The 18999-nt window shown below is 37.4% G+C and overlaps 1 protein-coding gene across 1 annotated transcript in view; it reads right to left on the bottom strand.

Moving 5' to 3' along the window:
* The window catches only part of SHROOM4 (shroom family member 4), a gene marked incomplete at its 5' end in the record, with an annotated part of 157321 nt that overhangs the window by 11931 nt on the left and 126391 nt on the right, over positions 1-18999 (bottom strand). Inside the window, 2 exon segments of the mRNA XM_014583015.2 lie at positions 3939-4312; positions 4314-4734. Coding sequence (XP_014438501.1) covers positions 3939-4312; positions 4314-4734 — 795 coding nt within the window.

Here is an 18999-nt window from a genome sequence, read left to right as displayed (position 1 = left end):
TAACTCGAGTGGCAGGGAGCCCCTCTAGCCTTCTCTCTGTCTCTGTCTATCTCTCTCCTGGTCTTTTCATTTTCTTGTAATTTTTGCTTTTTAAAAATTTTGTTGAGAGGTTTTTGCTATAGGGCACGTGCACTCGCCAGATACACAGAGAGAGACAGAGAGACAGAAAGTGAGAAATCACCCCCTGGGGAGAATGGCCATGGCCCAATCCCTTCTCCATTCTCCTCTCAGGATCTTGGGCACACACGCACACACACCCGGCATGAGTTTTAAGCCACCGGGTCCGGGACATGAACCAAGATCGACTACATGGGAGTCCAGCGACATAACCATTACACTAACTGCTGGTCCCACTTTTTAAAAAATTTTAAGGCAAATATTCTCTTGGCTTTCAGATCCTCCTTTATGTTCCTCCTTTATCTTTCCCTCCCCTCTACAAGAGGAAAGGGGCAGGCCTTCAGAAGAAGACTCCTCCATTGCTGCTGAGAATTAGTCATTTCACACATCATGCAAGGATGCTGCACTGTTTTTCATTTTTTGCTCTTTTTAAAAAATATTTTTGGGTTTTTTTTTCTTTTTTCCTTCTCTCTCTCTCTCTCCCTCTCTCTCTCTCTTTTCTTATTCTTTTTCTCTTATCTCATCACTTTGCTCCTCAATATCCACTCACTGTGTTTCTAGATGGATCTAAGGGAACCATAGCCAAACATCCAAATACTATTAGGGTTAACCTATTCCTCAATACCTACTGAATCTGCTGCACAAAGGGATAAAAATGGAAGAGCAAAGAGACTTCAGATCACTTCCTTCTACACGCTCCTGAACACTCAGATTAAACTTCAAGAATTAGAAAGAAATGCACCATCCATTAGATGACTAGAAACCACTTCAGGGTTACAATAAATATGGGAAAGCAAGAAAATACCTCTCCTCCAAGGGAAAAAAATAACTCCTCTTCATCCACAGGCAGTTCAATAAAATCATGGAAATGTCTGATAAAGAATTTAGAATATACATAATGATGAAGTTAACAGAGATGGAAGAGAAGAGAGACAATGAACGGCAGAAGAGGAAGGAGAAAGTAGCTGATGAGTTCCAGGAGGTGATATAATACTTGCAAGATCTAAAAGAGGAAATACTATAAAAAAGTATCAAATGGAACTGTTAGAGATGAAGGCTATAATACAAAGTCAAAATCTCCCTTGAAAGTATTAAAAACAGTCTAGATCATACAGAAAATTGAATCTCGGACATAGAAGATAGAATCGCTGGCCTAGAAATAACCACCACAAAGACTGAGAAAATTGCCCCCCCCAAATGAGAATAATATATGAGAAATACTAGATACCATCAAACGTCCAAATATCTGGATAATTGGTATCTCAGAAGGTGAAGAGACTAATGAGGGCATTGATAATCTATTCCATGAAATCCTGGAAGAAAACTTTTCAAACTTAGAGAGCCACTGAAAGATCCAGTCCCAAGAAGTACAAAGGACTTCAAGTAGAATCAACCCAAGAAGACCTTCTCCAAGATACATTATAGCCAGATTGACCAAAACCACAGACAAAGACAAGATACTAAGATTGGCAAGAGAAAAATGGCAAGTTGCCTACAAAGGATATCCCATAAGACTAACAGTGAACCTCTCATCAGGAACAATGTGAGCAAGGAAAGAATAGGAAAATATATTCAAAGTGTTAAGGGAAAAGCAATTTCAACCAAGAATACTGTACCTGGCAAGATTATCCTTCATATGGGAAGAAAAGACAAGAACATTCTCAGATAAACAAAACCTGAAAGAATTTACCAACATCAGACCAGATCTCCAAGAAATTCTCAAGGAGTGCTATACCAGAAAAATTAAATACAAACACACAGAAATAAGAGCGCAAAAAACAAGAAAATGGCCAATTTAATCATAGGGATAAGTCTGGAGTTGAATAGTATATACCAGAATTTAATCGGAAAGATTGCTCCACAACAGAAGATAAAGTACATGAGATTGAACTGGTGAAATAGCATTTTATGACTTTTGACTAAATCATTGCTGATTTTCTTCTAGGCTTTGCTTTTGGGTTTTAAGGATTTTTGTCTTGTCTTGAGCGGATGATAGGTTCATGTACCTACTATTTGAACAGAATTCTAACTTGTTTCCCTGCTTTAAGTTTTAAGCAAAGTTCCTTAGCATTTCTTTGAATTATTAAAGTTAAAACTGTTTTTCTTGAAATTAAAAAAATATTTTAAAAATACCTATTTAAGGACCATAGTAAGCTATATAGCTTAAGTTAGGTGTTATCTTATAATATATTCATTCTACTCAGAGTTTCACGCCTCAAGTCACACATGCATTCACAGTTTATATATATATAAATACACACATATACACTAGAAATGGAAAAGTATTGATGATAACATGTATGATTAAGCCACTATGCAGTATATTCTGGATGGGAAATCACATTTCATATGCTGTGACGATGCTCAGGGAATCAATATAAATTAATTAACTAAAAAAATGTTTCAGAAGAAAATTACAGTGTACTTGTAACTACATTCTAGCTTTGTCCATATTTTTAGTTTAAGGTATTTTGTGAGTCAATAAAATATGGAAAAAAATTATTCTCTGCTTGGATATATCACAATCACAGCTACTTTCCCCAAAATGTTTTCACAATGCTCCCCAACTAGACAGACAGCTGGAAAAACAACCACATGGGATCTGATAAGGAATTATCCAAGTGCCTGGGAGTCAGGCTGTGTAAATGCTATGCTTATGGCACCTTGAGCTGCAAAACTGTTCAAATAGCTCCAGATAGCCAAGTAAAAAATGTCCCTGTCAATGAAAGATGCAACAACAAGGTGTTCTTAGGGCAAGTTTCAGACAAGTTCCTGCTATAAAGAGATTTAAAGAAAGCACTTAGAAGACACCTGTCTCCCTGCTCCTACCCTCAACAGAGACTGGACCGAGTGCTCTACAAGAACACAGGCAGAGCTGAGGGCCAAAGCATTGAGCAATGACAGTCCTGAGGAATTTTCTTTGGAGCAAAAAGAACAATCATGTACTATGGGGTACACAGAGAAGCCCTGAAAAGACACCTGAAGTCTTACAGCCAGACCAGACTCCTACCACCACTGATGCCCACTGCAACAAGTGTAAAGAGGCAGGGAAATGAGGAGAGAAATAAATTAGAGGAAAAAAGAATATCCTTAGCTATTGAAAGGAATTATCAAGGCATGAAGTACCTAGTCTCAAGAATATCTTTGGTGCTGGGGATAGAGGAAAGAGTTTAGAAACCCAAATAATTTATCCTAGAGCATAGGGGAGTAGGTAGAAAGCTACCTTCTAGTTCTAGAGGGAAGCAGAAGAAAAGGAAGAAAAGGGCCTTTGGAATCAAGGTCAAGAACTGATCCATTCCTTAAAGAGAGCCTGATAAATAATATAGCATTTTAATATTTAGGACAGATACAAATGGTGGTAGAATGGTAATGCAATACTCTGCGAAGCTAGACCCACATGGGAAGGTCCCAGATTAACTTCCAGGGCTTCTCTGTACATGCTGTGTGCATGCATCCAAGGTCTGGGTTGGCTGAGACAGGGAATGGTTTGTGGCATGAATATTTTGGTTTGGGGTGCTGTCTCTCTCTCTCATGGTAGAAATAAACTAACTTAAAAAATGTAAGAACATCAACAACTTCCATTTACTGAACATCTACCGTGTGCTAAGCATGGAGCTATGTCCTTTACACAGATTATCTCAATATTCATATGAACCATGTAGAGCAAGCATGATCAGAGCCATTTTCCAGGTAAGAAAATTCAGGCTGGGAACCATTTAATTGACTAGCCTAAAGTCACACAGTTTGTTTCATAAGGGAGGTAGAATTTAAACTCATGCTACCTGCCTCTTCAGGGACCAATATCTTTCATTAGCACTTACTTGGGGGAATCAGTGGTCTCCTGCTCTGACATCCTCCAAACCCCACCAATGCCATGATAGCAAAGGGGCTGAGACTGCTCAGGTTGAGATCCCAAGTGGCCCCTTACTGGAGGAGAGAAATCGCTGGAATGCAGAGCAAAGGACTCCTGTCCCGCTGGGAGGCTTTGTGAACCCTGCCTTGAGGCCTCCAGGTGGCCAAGGCTTGGGGGTTGTGACTTCTCCAGAACATCCTCAGAATTGAGAGCACAGGAACCAGTGGTTTCTGAACTGAAGTACTGAGGTGGAAGCTCCTCCTCCTCTTCTCCCTCCTCCTCTTCTTCTTCCTCTTCCTCCTCTTCTTCCTCTTGCTGTTGCTGTTGCTGTTGTTGCTGCTGGCTGCTGCTGCTGTTTCTGCTGCTGGGCTGCACGGAAGAGCCTGTACTTCTCCCAGTTAGGAGGAGGAGGACGAGGAGGAGGAAAAGACTTCTTCTTGGCTCTGAGAGGATCTGGCTGGGTCTCGTCAACTTTGGCAATAAGCTCCCTCCGATGCTGCCTCCAGCCCTGGGTACTCTGGGGTTCCAAGCTGATGTGACTCTCTGAGAAGGCGCGGCTGCGCAGTGGGTGACACATGGAGGCAAGGGAGCTCCCCTCCTCATAAACTGAAGTTTCCTCTGTTTCTTTCAAGACATGTTTGAAGTCTCCAAGGAGGTCAAGAGAAGAAATTGCACGGTAGCCTGACAAGTTCTGTGCTGGGTTCTCAAGACAAGGATGGAAGGGTTCTGCCCATTTAAAGTTAGCCTTGGAATGGGCCATTTCCCTGCAAAACAGAAGATGAGGATTGAGTAAAACAAGCAAATTGCATATAGGCCCATATTTTGGATGATATCACTTCTGTAAAGTTTAAAATGGCCACAAAACAATGTAATTGTGTAATAAATATAATAATAAAATAATGATAGCTAACACCTACTGAACATACTAAATACTAGAGACTGTTCTAAGTGCTTTCCATGTATTAACTTAATCCTCAGAATAACCCTAAGAGGTAGCTATTATTATTGTCCTGACTTTATAGTTGGAGAAACTGAGATATAGACAAGTTAAGTAACTTGTCTGGAATCATTAAGCTATCAAGTAGTAAAGCTAGGATTTGAACTTGAAGAGTATAGCTCCAAAGTCTAGATATACACATATCACCCCATTTTTATTTATGACACTCAGATTAGATGTGCAGTCTCCTAGGGTTTATAAGCCTAGGTATCCTGCCTTATCAATTACTTTTATATGTTTTTTATTATAAAAATTACAGTTATTTAGAAATATACAGAGATTTCCATAATAAATACCCAAGTTCCCACCTACTACCTAGAATCAACACATTTTAATACTTTGCCATCTATGCTTCAGGAATCTCTCTTAAGAGGTAAGAAATAATATTCTTTGTATCACTTTTCACTTTCTGTTTCCATACTCTAAACGTAATCTGTATCCAGTTAGATGTTAGATATGTGCACTTTTTCTTATACTTGTAACCAAAGCAAAACAAAACAAAACAAAAACACTAAGCAGGTCATTCACAAATATCTTCTATCCTGATTTTAAAATAAAATGTCTCCTGGGGCTGGAAAGTGGCATGGTGGTTAAAGGTGCTAGACTCCCACGTGGCCGACCACGGTTCGGGTCTCGAAACTGGTGGCTTGCTTTCTCACTTCCCCTCTCTCTCTGTCTCTCTCTGATCAAACTGGAAAATAATAATGATAATAATAATAATAAATAAAGCTAAATAAAATAATTATTTAAATAAATAAATAAAATATCTCCTTTTAATGCAAATCTCAATCTGAATTTTTGATAGGAATTTCTTGTTTTAAGTTTTTGCTATATGGCATGTATGCTCACAAAAGAGAGAAAGAAATCGCCCTCTAGGGGAAAATGGCCATGCACAATCGCTTCTCATCCATCCTTCTCTTGGGATTTTGGATATGCTCATGCTCCCAGTATGATTTGAAACCACAGGTCTGGAACTCAAACCTTAGAGTTGGCCATGCGGGCTCAAGTGTCTTAACCGCTACACCACTGGCTGGCCCTAACAACAGGAATTTCTTAAAGCCCATTTATTTATTTCTTCTGTGAGAGAGAGGTGGGAGGGAGGGAGAAGGAAGCACCCCTAACAGGGTCTTCATGCTTAGATCTACTCCCAGCCTCAGTGAGTCAGGATAACAAGCACATGAGCATCACGCCTAGCCTGTATAGGAAGACCATGGGATGTGATCTCAGGATCTTCCCATATGACTTCAGCATTATGGAGTGTTGTTACCATCACACCATGACTGGTCAGGAATTTTTTTAATTATAGAATTTTTAAAATATATGCTTGCCAAAAAAGTAATACATGATATTACAAAGCATTCTGCTATAGAAGAAATTAGGAGAGGATGGGTAAGGGATTAAGCATGGCATAAAACAATGGTAATTAAAACTGTGCTAGTGATTAACAGAACAGTATAGCTAGTCTAGAAACAAACCAGGCTACCTATAAAGACTTCTGAAACAAGGAGATAAAGAAAGAATATTTAATAAATCTGTTTGAAATAATTGCACAGCAGTGATATTTGGACCTACATCATATATTATATACCAAAATAAATTCCAGATCAAGAATTAAGGGTGTGTGTGTGTGTGTGTGTGTGTGTGTGTGTGTGTGCATGACAAAGCACACACAAGAAAAATCTATCAGAGGGGCCAACATGTGGCATAGAGGTTGAGGTGGCTGGACTAAACATGGCCAACTCCATGGTTCAAGTCCTGTTTTTAGTGTTATTCAAACCACCAGGCATGTATACAAGCATACCCAAAATCCTAAGAGGAGACTGGAGGAGAAGGGACTGTGGCTTTGCCATCCCTCCGGTGTGTGTGTGTGTGTGATTTTTCACTCCCCCCCTTCTCCAGCAAGCATACGTACCCTATAGGAAACTATCAATAAAATAAAAAGGAAAAGAAAAAGCTATCAGAAAATTTAAAAAACTATCACTAATAAGGCAAAATAATATTTTTATAAGTAACAGAAGAAAATCTCCAAGGAAAACAAGTCTAGGTTTATATAAATATGTATGAAAAGTCAAACTTCTCTATAATAAACAGTGACAGAATTAAGACATCTCTAGCCTCAGAGTATGAAGAGTTAAGCCCTCTAAACCACAAGATCTGGTTTCCTGCTCTAGCCTGTGAGCAATCAGCATTATGCTAAACCCAATCCAGTGACAGGAAATTCCAGAGATTCAGTTCAATCATCAGGCAGAATATTCACTGAATAGTCACAATGAAAACTGGAGATATTTCTTTAAAACATAATGATGCACATAATGGTAGTTAAATTCAGAAAGAATGGAAAGCAAAATGTCTTTCATTGCCCTTATCTCCACCCCCCATCTTGACTAGCTCATCTCTCATGTAAATAACAAATTTATATTCAACATCCCTGCTCTCTTCTCATTTGGGCCTTAGCCCACCTGTAGATCTTTAAGATAATAACACTCTTCAATCTCTGTGTTTAAACTATTCCTCTTAGCATATCCCCTCAGAAACAAATAAATAAAAGGTGGCAAATGTATGTCAGAGAGATGGCAAATGTGTTCCAGGCAGAGGTTTTTTCCTGACTACCTTATCTAAAATAGAGATGACTTATCCTTAAATATACTTATTCTAAAATATTTTGATTCTACTTTGTTCTCTCTCAGAACATTCTTTCCCACCTAATATTTTAGATACCTATTTTTACATGTTTATTTTTTGCATTATTCTCCAACTAAGATTTAAACTCCAAGAGGACAAAGATCTTATCTGTCTTGCCATCTGGTATCTCGTGCCTGGCACATAGGTGTTTGATAAATGTTTGTTTAACAAATTAATGCTGAAATTTAAAAATAAGAGTCATGATACTTATTGTTAAAAAGTTGAACTAATGGGAAAAAGCAATTAAGAAGACAAAGACAGGAACTATAATGTTAATCACTAAAACTCATGATGGAGCTCTAACCACTCTGAATATTTATGCATAAAAAACCATAGCATCAAAATTCATAAAGCAAAATCATAAGAAAAGAAAAGGTAGGAAAAAGCAGAAACAAAATATGAGACTGTTTCATTCAGGTGATGACAGATCATGTTATTTAAAACAAAGATAATGGAAAAAAATGTAAACTGCTTCACATACTAAAATCAAAGACAATACCTTCTTTCAAGGGCCCATTGGATATTTTGTATATTGATGATACACCGAGTCAGAAAGTGAAAGTAGTGCAGATCACATTATCTAATCACAATACAGAAGTAACACTAGAAATTAATAACAAAAAAGGAAAAAGAAATCTCTAACATGTAAAAAATAAACAGGAAGAAAAATCCCTTCACTTTAGCATAAGAGAAAACCTAACCTGAAATTGTAGAATACTTAAAAAAAACCCAGTAACAATGAAAATATCAGAAGCTAGACAATATGATTGACTAAAGCAGTAGTCAAAGGAGAATTTGTAGTTTTGAGTATTTATATTAATACATAAGAAAAAAATAAAGTACACATTCAACCAAAGAGAGTAAGAATCACAAAAATATGGCCAGCAGGCGGTGTGAAAGTTAAGGCACTGGATCTCACATGGCTGGCTGTATGGTTTGAGTCCTAGACCTAGTAGCTTGAAAAATCACACCAGGCATGTGTGCATCTGTGCCCAGAAATTGGAGGAGAATGGATTGCAGCTTGTCTATCCCTCCCTGAGAGGTGATTTCTTACTTTTTCTGTGTCTCTCCAGTGAGTATGCATGCCCTATGACAAAAAACAAACAAACAAAACAAAACACAACAACAACAAAAGTCCCCCACAAAATAAGCCTAAACAATAACAAAAAAAAAGATAATAAAACTAAAGGCAGAAATTCATTAGAAAACAAATGATTGAAATAGTAAGTAAAGCCAAAAGCCAGTTTTTCAAATGAAGATATAAAAAAAATTTATAAACCACTTGCTAATATAATTTTTAAAACCCAAATGCATAAAATTAGTAATGGAAAAATAATCACAGTGGTGGAGTAAATGAAAAGAGTAAGAGAATGGTTTTCTCTACCCTATGAAAACAAAATTGAAACTCATAATGATTTTCTAGGAAAATAAAGATTACCAAAACTGATGCAGAAGAATGAAACTATGTAAACCCACCATCAAATGAAAAATACTTATCAAAGGAAAAATACTGATAAATTTGATAGAAAATTAATACAATTCCATAGTCTTCTAACACAATTCATAGTTAATTCTACCAACCATCCGGAAACAGACAACACCAATGTTATTTATACTTTCTAAACTCTGGAATCTAGAGAATTTAGAGAGAAGAAAATATTCCTGCATTGGTAGCAAAATCCAACAACTATGAACATACATAAAAGAAAACTAGAGACCAATCTCATCTAAGAACATTGATACAAAAACCTTAAATAAAAATATTAGCAAAGCAAATCTAGGAGGATATTAAAAATATAACACACCATTAACAAGTAGGGTTCATCCGGGAAATACCAGGCTGGTTCAGTATTAAAAAATCCTCTGATATAATTTACAAAATTAATAAATAAATTGGTAAAAGTCATGAAACAACATCCCTAATGCTAAAAGGTATTAGGTCATTGGGAAGTTGTGACATATTTTTCTGTTTTTCTATGCAAAAATGCATCTTGACTATACCAGATGACCCAATATCTGAAAATAATGTCATCATCCTTTACAAATTTAAAGTAAAAAAGGAACTAATATATTAAAATAGCTGTTTTTATAACATCATCATTACCATCATACTATTTTTAAAGACAAAAACTAACATTGTGCTTTGTAACAAAACGCTAAAGGCATTCCCATTAAAATTGGGAATAAGGTGAGTCAGCCTGTGGCATGGTGGTTGAGGCAGCTGGATCTCACATGGCTGACTACACAGTTTGAGTCCTGGACCAGAGGACTTGAGAGACACACTGATCATGTGTGCATCATGCCCAAAATCCCAAAGGGAAGGAGAAGTGGAGGAGAAAAGCTTGTGATGTGATCATTCCTCATGGTGGATACTTTCTTGTCCTCCCCCATCTCTGGTGAACCCACTTGCCTTATGGCAAATTAAAAAAAAATAATGGGGGGAACCAGCAGTTAGCGTAATGACTATGTCACTGGACTCCCAAGTAGTCGACCACGGTTCGCGTCTTGGACCCGGTGGCTTAAAACTCACGCCGGGCGTGTGTGCATGCGTGCCCAAGATCCCGAGAGGAGAATGGAGAAGGGATTGCGGCGTGACCATCCCCACTGGGGGGAGATTTCTCACTTTCTGTCTCTATGTCTCTGTCTGTCTGGCGAGCGCACGCGCCCTATAGCAAAAACCTCTCAAAAAAAAAAAATGGGAACAAGGCAAAGGTATCCAGTTTCCCCACTAATATTTAATATTGTTCTGAAAGTACTAGATAGTATAATTTGACAAAATAAAGATGTAAACATTAGAAGAAGGGGCATCTTCTCATTAGATATAGGAGATATTATTTATCTGGGAAATTCTTGAGAAACAAATTTTTTTAAGCTTTTTTTCCCCCTCCCACAGGGATCATGTGCTTGCCAGAGAGAGACAGAGAGAGACAGTGAGACAGAAAGTGAGAAATCACCCCCTAAGGGAGATGGCTACACTGCAGTCCTCTTTCCTCCATCCTCCTCTTGGGATTTTGGGCATGCACACACATGTGCCCAGCGTGAGTTTTAAGCCACAGTGTCTGGGACTTGAACTGAATTGGCCATATGGGAGTCCAGTACCTTAACTACCATGCCACTGCTGGTCCCCATGAAAAACAATTTTAAAATGAATACAAATAATAATAAAATTCAGTAAGGTGTCAGGTTATAAAATTAATATATAGAAATCAATAGCTTTTCTATATACCTGTAACCTTCAGTTACAAAATATAAGGAAGAAAAATATCACATTTAGTATAGAAATTAAAAAGATAAAATGCCTAGAAATAAAACTAACAAGCAAAGTGCATGACCTGTATGCAGAAAATTTAAAAACTCTACAAAGGAACATAAAATAAGATGTACATAAGTGAGAAGACATATACTTTCCTAGAAAGAATGACTTGATATTGTAAAGATGTCAACTCTGCTTACATTAATTTATGAACTTAATGCAAACCCAACACAAATGTCAACAGATTGTGTTTTGGAATATTACTCTAAATTTCATATGGGAAAAACAAAATTGTAAGGATTTATAAAAAGGACCTAGAAATGATGATGGGTAAAAGAAAAAATGCCTAATGAGTGACAGTACTATTTTTATTGTTAGAATAAATTCCCTTACTCAGGCCCACTGAATATGGTTGTGCAAATTGCACAGTGTACAACCTTCACAGTTGCATGCTTCAGCCCTGCTCTTTGTTCCTATCAAGAGTTGAACTATGCTGTTCCCTGATTAATGTTTAACCTTGTTCAAGAGTCAAGAAACCAGGAGACCTCTGGTTCCTGCTTAGCCATATTGCTGCCTAGCCAGGAGGCTGTCCCTTACCAAATATAGTAAATCTGGACTCAATCATTAACTCCTCTTGTCTACTAAAAAGAGGGGGACAATAAAAGGCAAGTTTAGGCTTAGAAACAGTATGGAGATCAAGAGGTGATATTTCAAGGTGTTTTGTTTTATGATACTAACCACTTATATTAGCCTTACAGAATTTATTCCTCAGTAGTCAACTTTAGAGAAAAATGTGCCATTCTTAGGAAATCCTGATTCATAGCACTGTGACCTTATCAGGAGACACTTGGCCTCTAACAAGGAAACCTGGAAACTATCTTAGCATCAACTCTAATTTTCAAAGTATTGCCCTCCCACTCACTTGGCCTATGTAGGGCCAGCCTGAGCCTTGAAGAACTAACATCAGTGGGCAAAAGAAGACAGAACTCCACAAAGGGTGAAGACATACCTCAATGGGATCAGCTGGGCTAAAATATGTATTACTTGTTCCTTCAAGACATTTTCATGGAATATTACATTGCAAAATGACCAGATCAAAGGGGGCAAGACGAACATTAGCCTTTGCCTTTCTGGTTCTAACAATGGAAACAAAATGGTGAAAGGATGCTGGAAGCCGTGCTCCAGTCGGGGTGGGTGCACAGGAAGGTGACACGGGTGAACAAAATCAGGCCAAGACTTCAGTGCCCCTTAGCATGTTCTCAGCTGGCTACAGCCAGAGTAAACTCAAGACTGCAGCCCTGATGGCCAGGAGTCATGCGTATTTATTATAGAAGGAGTGTTACAGCCACCGAAGAGTGTCAAGCTCAAGCTAAGGATATCAGCCTTTAGAGGTCCTATTTTCAAAGGGTTCAAGGCCTCCTTAATTGCACGGAAATCTATAACTCTGCTTTGGGACCAAGTAAGGATTCTTTTCCTGGAGTGAGGGCAAGGAGCTTCATTAAGGGAAAGGAACTACAGTTTCTTGCTTCTTATCATGTATTAAGCACTGTATTAGGCATTTTCATTTAAGTATTATAATTCATCTTCACAGTGGCCACTGAAGTTGGTATCATTATTGCCAGTTTCCAGATAAGGATCTTGAGGCTTAGAAAGGGTAATTTTCCCAGCTAGTAAGAAGCAGTAGTACCGACTGGAACTTGCCTTTTCTGGATCTGAAGGACAATCCCACTGAAGCTAAGACTCCTGGGTAGAACACAAGGTATGTGCACTGCATTTATCCCCAGGTGTCTATGAAGACTTTCAGCTCCTCACTAAAGAAAAAAGGGGTGGAATCATGGAAGCTAAATATGAGAAAGGGCTTTGTTGACACCAGCAAAAAGATGATATCTCAAAAACAAAAGCAAATTGCCTGCCAAGACCTGGATTGCTCTTTTCTTTTCCTCTTGGCACAGGTTGACTTTTCTTCTGATAAATAGATTTTCCCCTTTTGTTAATTTTTTTGGCCTAATAGTAGTTGAAAATCAATACTTGTAGAGACTGAGAAATCTTCTTCTGCATCTTCCTAGGACCTTCTGAAGTTTTCTTATTAGGGAATTCTATTTTTAAACCATCCACAATAGCTTGGCATTCCAGGATCTCAGTAGCAAGAACAGTCACGTCCAGTCCCTCTTGCCTTTCCCCTTTGCCAGCAGCCAAAAGATAATACTGCTCCAAGAGAAACAGCCACTCCCAAGTTATTGCTGAAGGAAATATTTGCAAGATCCAGGAAGTGAGACACAGGGAGGCTACACAGGGAGAGGAGAAGGACTCAGAGAGCTTGTTGCTGCCATCCTTCTTTGCCTCTGGGCTCAGAACTTCAAGTAAGGAGCAGTTAGCCTGGCAACAACAAATGCAAGTGGCACAACTTGCCTTGAGCCTTTTCCAGTCCCCAGGAGGCTGATACAAAGTGTTCTTTGAAGAGATAAGAGAAATCCCTGCTTTTTTGAGGCTTAATTCCCTCTCTCCAATGTCCCCAATCTTTATTTGCTTTGGAGGTATACGGAAATAACATTCCAGTCACCATGGTAGAGAAAATAAATGTGCTTCTTTGTGAATAATGACACTGAAATACAAACTATTTACAAATTACTATTGGTGACAAGTGAAGAAAAGTGAAAGAGTCTTAAGAGAGGAAGGACAGTAAGGAGAAAATAGAGAGGCAAGGCATTTATGGGACAATGAAATGGATGATTATCTATTGAAGATAACTTTCTAGTAGAGTGAACTGCACTAGTGAGAAATGTACACATGTTGGAATATTCACTTTGTAAGCTAAATAATGTGATTGAATGTATAAAAGAAATAGAAATAAAAAATAGAAAAATTTAAAAAAAAAACTTCCAGAAAAAGAAAGAAAGTGTTGCTTCAGAGCTAGATAATAAAAATGTTTAGAGGTGGGGGTATGTGTGCAAGGCCATAGTGCTGGTGACAAACCTGAAGATTCACAAAGGTTTGGTGATGTACCCCCTCAAAAATGTCAATGTTCTCATGGATTTAAATAAGAAGTCCTGGTTAATAGATAATTTTAGTAAAACAAATTCTAGCTAGCAGTAATAGCAAGCATGTTTGGTAAGCAACACTGCTGTTAGTATGGACATTTTTCCAAAGCTCTTGATCTCTCACTTCCCAGGCATAAATCAAGCTATTGTGGGCTGATTCTTCTTCAAATTTTCTTTTTTATTAATTACAGCAATTTGGCTTATACACAATATATATTCAAATCCAGCTATTTACATTTTATCAGAAACTTTCCTTCACAAAGTCAGACTTTGTGTTTGACTATTATCAGATTCAATATGTAGTTTAGGGTTCAGCTTTTTTGTCTGTGTGGTAAACATGTTTACAAATACCAATTCCTGTGCAAGACTCAATATTTGTATACCTGTCACTTTTAATGGCTATGCTATTCTATTTCATGATGGTGACATATTATATTGGTAAACCTTTTCCATGATTTTAAATATCATTATTGGGACCAGTCGATGGTGTAATGGTTATGTCGCTGGATTCCCATGTAGTTGACTGTGGTTTGCATCCTGGACTTGGTGACTTAAAACTCATGCTGGGCACATGTGCATGCATGTCCAAAATCCTGAAAGGAGAATGGAGAAGAGATTGTGGTGTGGCCATTCCCCTCTGGGAGGTGATTTCTCATTTTCTGTTTGTCTCTCTAGCCAGCACACACACTTTATAGCAAAAAATCTCTCAGGGGACCAGCAGTTAGCATAATGGCTATGTCGCTGGACTCCCATGTAGTAGACCACGGTTCAAGTTCCGGTTCGAGTTCCATACCCGGTGGCTTAAAACTCACGCCGGGCACGTGTGCGTGCGTGCCCAAGATCCCGAGAGGAGAATGGAGGAGAAGGGATTGCGGTGTGGCCATCCCCTCTGGGGGGTGATTTCTTGCTTTCTATCTCTCTGTCTCTCTCTGTCTTTCTGGCGAGCGCACGCGCCCTATAGCAAAAACCTCTCCCCCCAAAAAAATCTCCCGAAAATATTTTTTAATTTTTAAAATTTTATTTTATTTTATACATGCAATCACGTTATTTAGCTTACAAAATGAATATTTCAACATGTGAACATTTCTCCCTAGTCAAGTTGATAAACCTATAAAATTATCTTTTTTAAATAGCACTATTATTTTTTTCTCTTTGGGATAGTTCCTTGCGGGTATGCTATGTCAAAGAGTATGCACATTTTTGTAACTCTTGCCATATATACTTAGATTGCCCTCTAGAAAGACTGAACCAGTTTATAGTGTTTCCAGAAACACAGGCTGTGTATATTTATAGCCTTCCCAAGTTAAGGTTTTAAAATTTCTATTTCCATTTCTGTTAATTATTGATAGCTTAATATGTAGGTTGTAATACTATGAATTGCTTTTATTTATACCTCTTTAATTGTCAGAAAGGCGGTACTTTTCTGTGCAATGATTTTACTGTCTTTATTTCTTCATGTGTAAAGTAAATCAGCTGTTCATTTGCTCTGCCCATTTATGAAGCCAAATATGAAACCTGACCTTCAATATCTGTATCCAGTCCTTATTTTTTTTTGGACAGGCAACTGTTATCACTGATGCTGATCTGTCATTTTCCTCATTCTATTGTTTATCTTTTTATGACTTTTTTTTGCACAAAGTTGTTTTTTTTTACCAACTTTTATATATTTGAACCCATCTATCTTGTTTCTTAGATAACCTTTTGATAATTGTCACCTTATGATTGGGCTTTATAATCTAGTAGGGTAAGTCTACTATAATTACCTTTATAAATAAATGTGTTCTTTGGTCTTCTTGCCCACTTATTCTTTAACATAAATTTCACTATGAATTTGGAAAGTACTATAAAGTATCCCATAGTGACTCTAATAATGGTACATCTATGTATTAATTTGGGGAGAATTGTAATCATTACTATATTTAGTGTTCCCAAACTGAAGCAAAGGATTGCTGTTTATTTATTCAGGTCTTTGTTTTTCCCATTAGAGTTTTATAATTTTTCAAGTTTTTTGTGCCCCATGTTAAATTAATATCCAAGTATTTAAATTCATTTTGTCACACTGTGACAAACCTTCCCATGTCTCAGAAAGTTGCATTTTTCTTAGGTGGTAAATGCTTCTTGAAAAGTGTACTCTTCCTGATGAAATTATTATTGTTTTATTTAAATTTATTTATTTGCATTCATTCACTGTACATCATTACAACATACAAAATGAGATTTTCCATCCAGAGTACACTGTATATTGTCTCAATCAAGCACATCAACAAATATGTTATTGTCAGCAAATAATTTTCCATTTCTTGTTTTCTGTATGTTTTGCTTTTTTTTCCCCATCCTTGATTCCCTATTTCTTATCCTCTGCCATCTCCCATTCTCCTCCCGCACTGTCTCTGGTATCCATGTTTGCTTTCTGTACTGTTTTTCCCTCACATTTTATTGAATTACTAAAGACCTTAATTAATCTAAATATTTTCATAGCAAACACAGCTGATATATACATTTCCATGAACACAAGTCTAACTTTAGGCATCCTATAAAGTAGCACCTAGCTGGGGCTATATATCTTACTGCAGTCATTGAATAGATTTTTTTTTTCTGATTTCATTTTTCTTTTTTTTTTATTAATTAATTTGTTTTACATACTTTCACTGAACATCACCACAGCATACAAAATGTGATTTTCCAGCCAGAATATACTGCATAGTGACTTAATCATGCATATTATTCTCAAAATTTTTCCATTCCTGATGAAATTAGACTCAACTCTGAATTATTAATTTTCTTTCACTCAGCAAATAGGAAATGTTTACTGGTATACCATATCATGCTCATGATCAAGGGAAGGAAGAGAGTCTCTAGGTTAAGAATTGAAAAACCTCAGGAGAAATCTAGTTTTATCTCATATTTGCTATATAATCTTAGCAGTAATGGGCTCTAGAGTCAGATGCTAGCTTGACCTTGGACAAATGACTTCAATTTCATTGAAAATCAACTTCCTTATATGTAAAATTTGGTCTATAAATGTCAAAAAGATGGTACTTTTCTGTGCAATGATTTTACTGCACAGTTACTGAGTATCTTATTACATGGGGTCATTATAAATAATAAATAAAATAATTATAAATAATAAAATAATTCATGTGAAATGCTCAGAATAGTTTCTGACATATTAAACAAATGTTAGCTATTATATATTCTGTTTTTTTAATAGTATAATAACACTTTCACTGAGTCTTAGATTATTCATCAGTAAAATGGGAAAAATATGGCTTAACCTCAGTGTTGTAGTGAGGATTAACTGTGGCCATGTATCTAAAAATACGCTACACATAAAGTTCTATGAAAAGTGGAAAAATGGAAAGGGTTACAGCAGGCAATCATAAGTACAAAAAGAGAGAGAGAGAAATAATGAAGAAAATAATTTATTTTTGCTTTTAAATATATCACACTTATGTAGCTTTTTCTCCCAGCAGATCTATCAACCCACCTTTTTTCCCTCCCAGTAATATTAAAATGAGATTGGATTCTCTCCAAGTAAACTAAATAACAGCGGAGGGAGACAATGAAACGTACAACTACCTACAATTATCAAGTCATTGCAGGCTTCCAAGCAAAGAGAGTTGCCTAAGTATATACACTTGATTTTCCCACCTACACTTCTCATTCCAGTTGTGACAGAAATGACATAGTAAGCATTATAAAGTGGTAGGAGATGGGTAAGTGTTTCTCCATAAGGATTTTGCTCACAATTGTTATCTCTTCCCTGGACCTTTCCTAGTTTTTCTCATCTCCTCTGCTATCCTAAACTGTGATTTGCCTCCTCTAACTTCAGCATCAATATTTTTCCTTTCTATTGTTCTCTCCTTTCTGCTTTTATACTTAATCCATTTTCCCAGATCCTAACAAACCTTCAATTAAACCAGTAGTTATCAAACTTAGCTCGCACCAGAATCTCCTGGAGGGCTTATTAACACAGATTTCTGGGCTACATTGCTACTTTCTGATTCAGTAGGTCTGAGTGGGGCCTGTGAAACTGTACTTCTAAGTTATTAAGTGATACTGAGGTTGCTAGATCGGGTACCACATTTTGAGAACCAAATCAATTGCCCCATCTACCAATGCATTTTTCTCTTTTTCTCTCTCCTTTGCCTATCCAACTTCTTTTAAAATATTTTTTATATTTAAAAGCCTTTTTAAACATTCTTCATTTAAAACATTTTGTAAAACCAACAGTAACACAAAATTAGTGAAAAGAAACAACCCCTCCTGTGTTGTTGTGAGAATGTAAAATGGGGCAGCTGCTTTGGAAAACAGACAGTTCCTCAAAAAGTTAAGCAAAGTTATCATAAGGCTTGGAAATTTTATTCTTTTTTTTTTTGGAGAGTTTTTTTTGTTTGTTTTTGTTTTTGCTATAGGGTGCGTGCGCTTGCCAGACAGAGAGAGACAGAGAGACAGAAAGCAAGAAATCAACCCCTGGGGGGATGGCCATGCCACAATCCCTTCTCCTCCATTCTCCTCTCGGGATCTTGGGCACACACGCACACGCGTCCTGCGTGAGTTTTAAGCCACTGGGTCTGGGATGCGAACCAAGGTCGACTACATGGGAGTCCAACGAGATAGCCATTATGCTAACTGCTGGTCCCTGGAAATTTTATTATTAAGAATGAAAATACCAAGGAAACTTGAAAACATGCATCTTGGGAACCAGCAGTTAGCGTAATGGCTATGTCGCTGGACTCCCCTGTAGTCGACCGCGGTTTGCGTCCCGAACCCAGTGGCTTAAAACTCACGCCGGGCACATGTGCGTGCATGCCCAAGATCCCGAGAGGAGAATGGAGGAGAAGGGATTGTGGCGTGACCATCCCCCCTGGGGAGTGATTTCTCGCTTTCTGTCTCTATGTCTGTCTCTGTCTGTCTGGCGAACGCACGCCCCCTATAGCGAAAAAAACTTCTCTAAAAAAACAAAAAAGAAAAGAAAACATGCATCTATATAGACTTTTGTACATTACTGTTCATCATAGTAATTATTATTATTTTTTTTTTTGGTGGGGGTTTTCTG

The sequence above is a fragment of the Tupaia chinensis genome, unplaced genomic scaffold, assembly GCF_000334495.1.
Source record: "Tupaia chinensis unplaced genomic scaffold, TupChi_1.0 Scaffold143978_1, whole genome shotgun sequence".
Classification (NCBI taxonomy): domain Eukaryota; kingdom Metazoa; phylum Chordata; class Mammalia; order Scandentia; family Tupaiidae; genus Tupaia; species Tupaia belangeri.
Note: the sequence above shows the minus strand (reverse complement) of the source record. Positions and strands in the feature narration are given on the sequence as shown.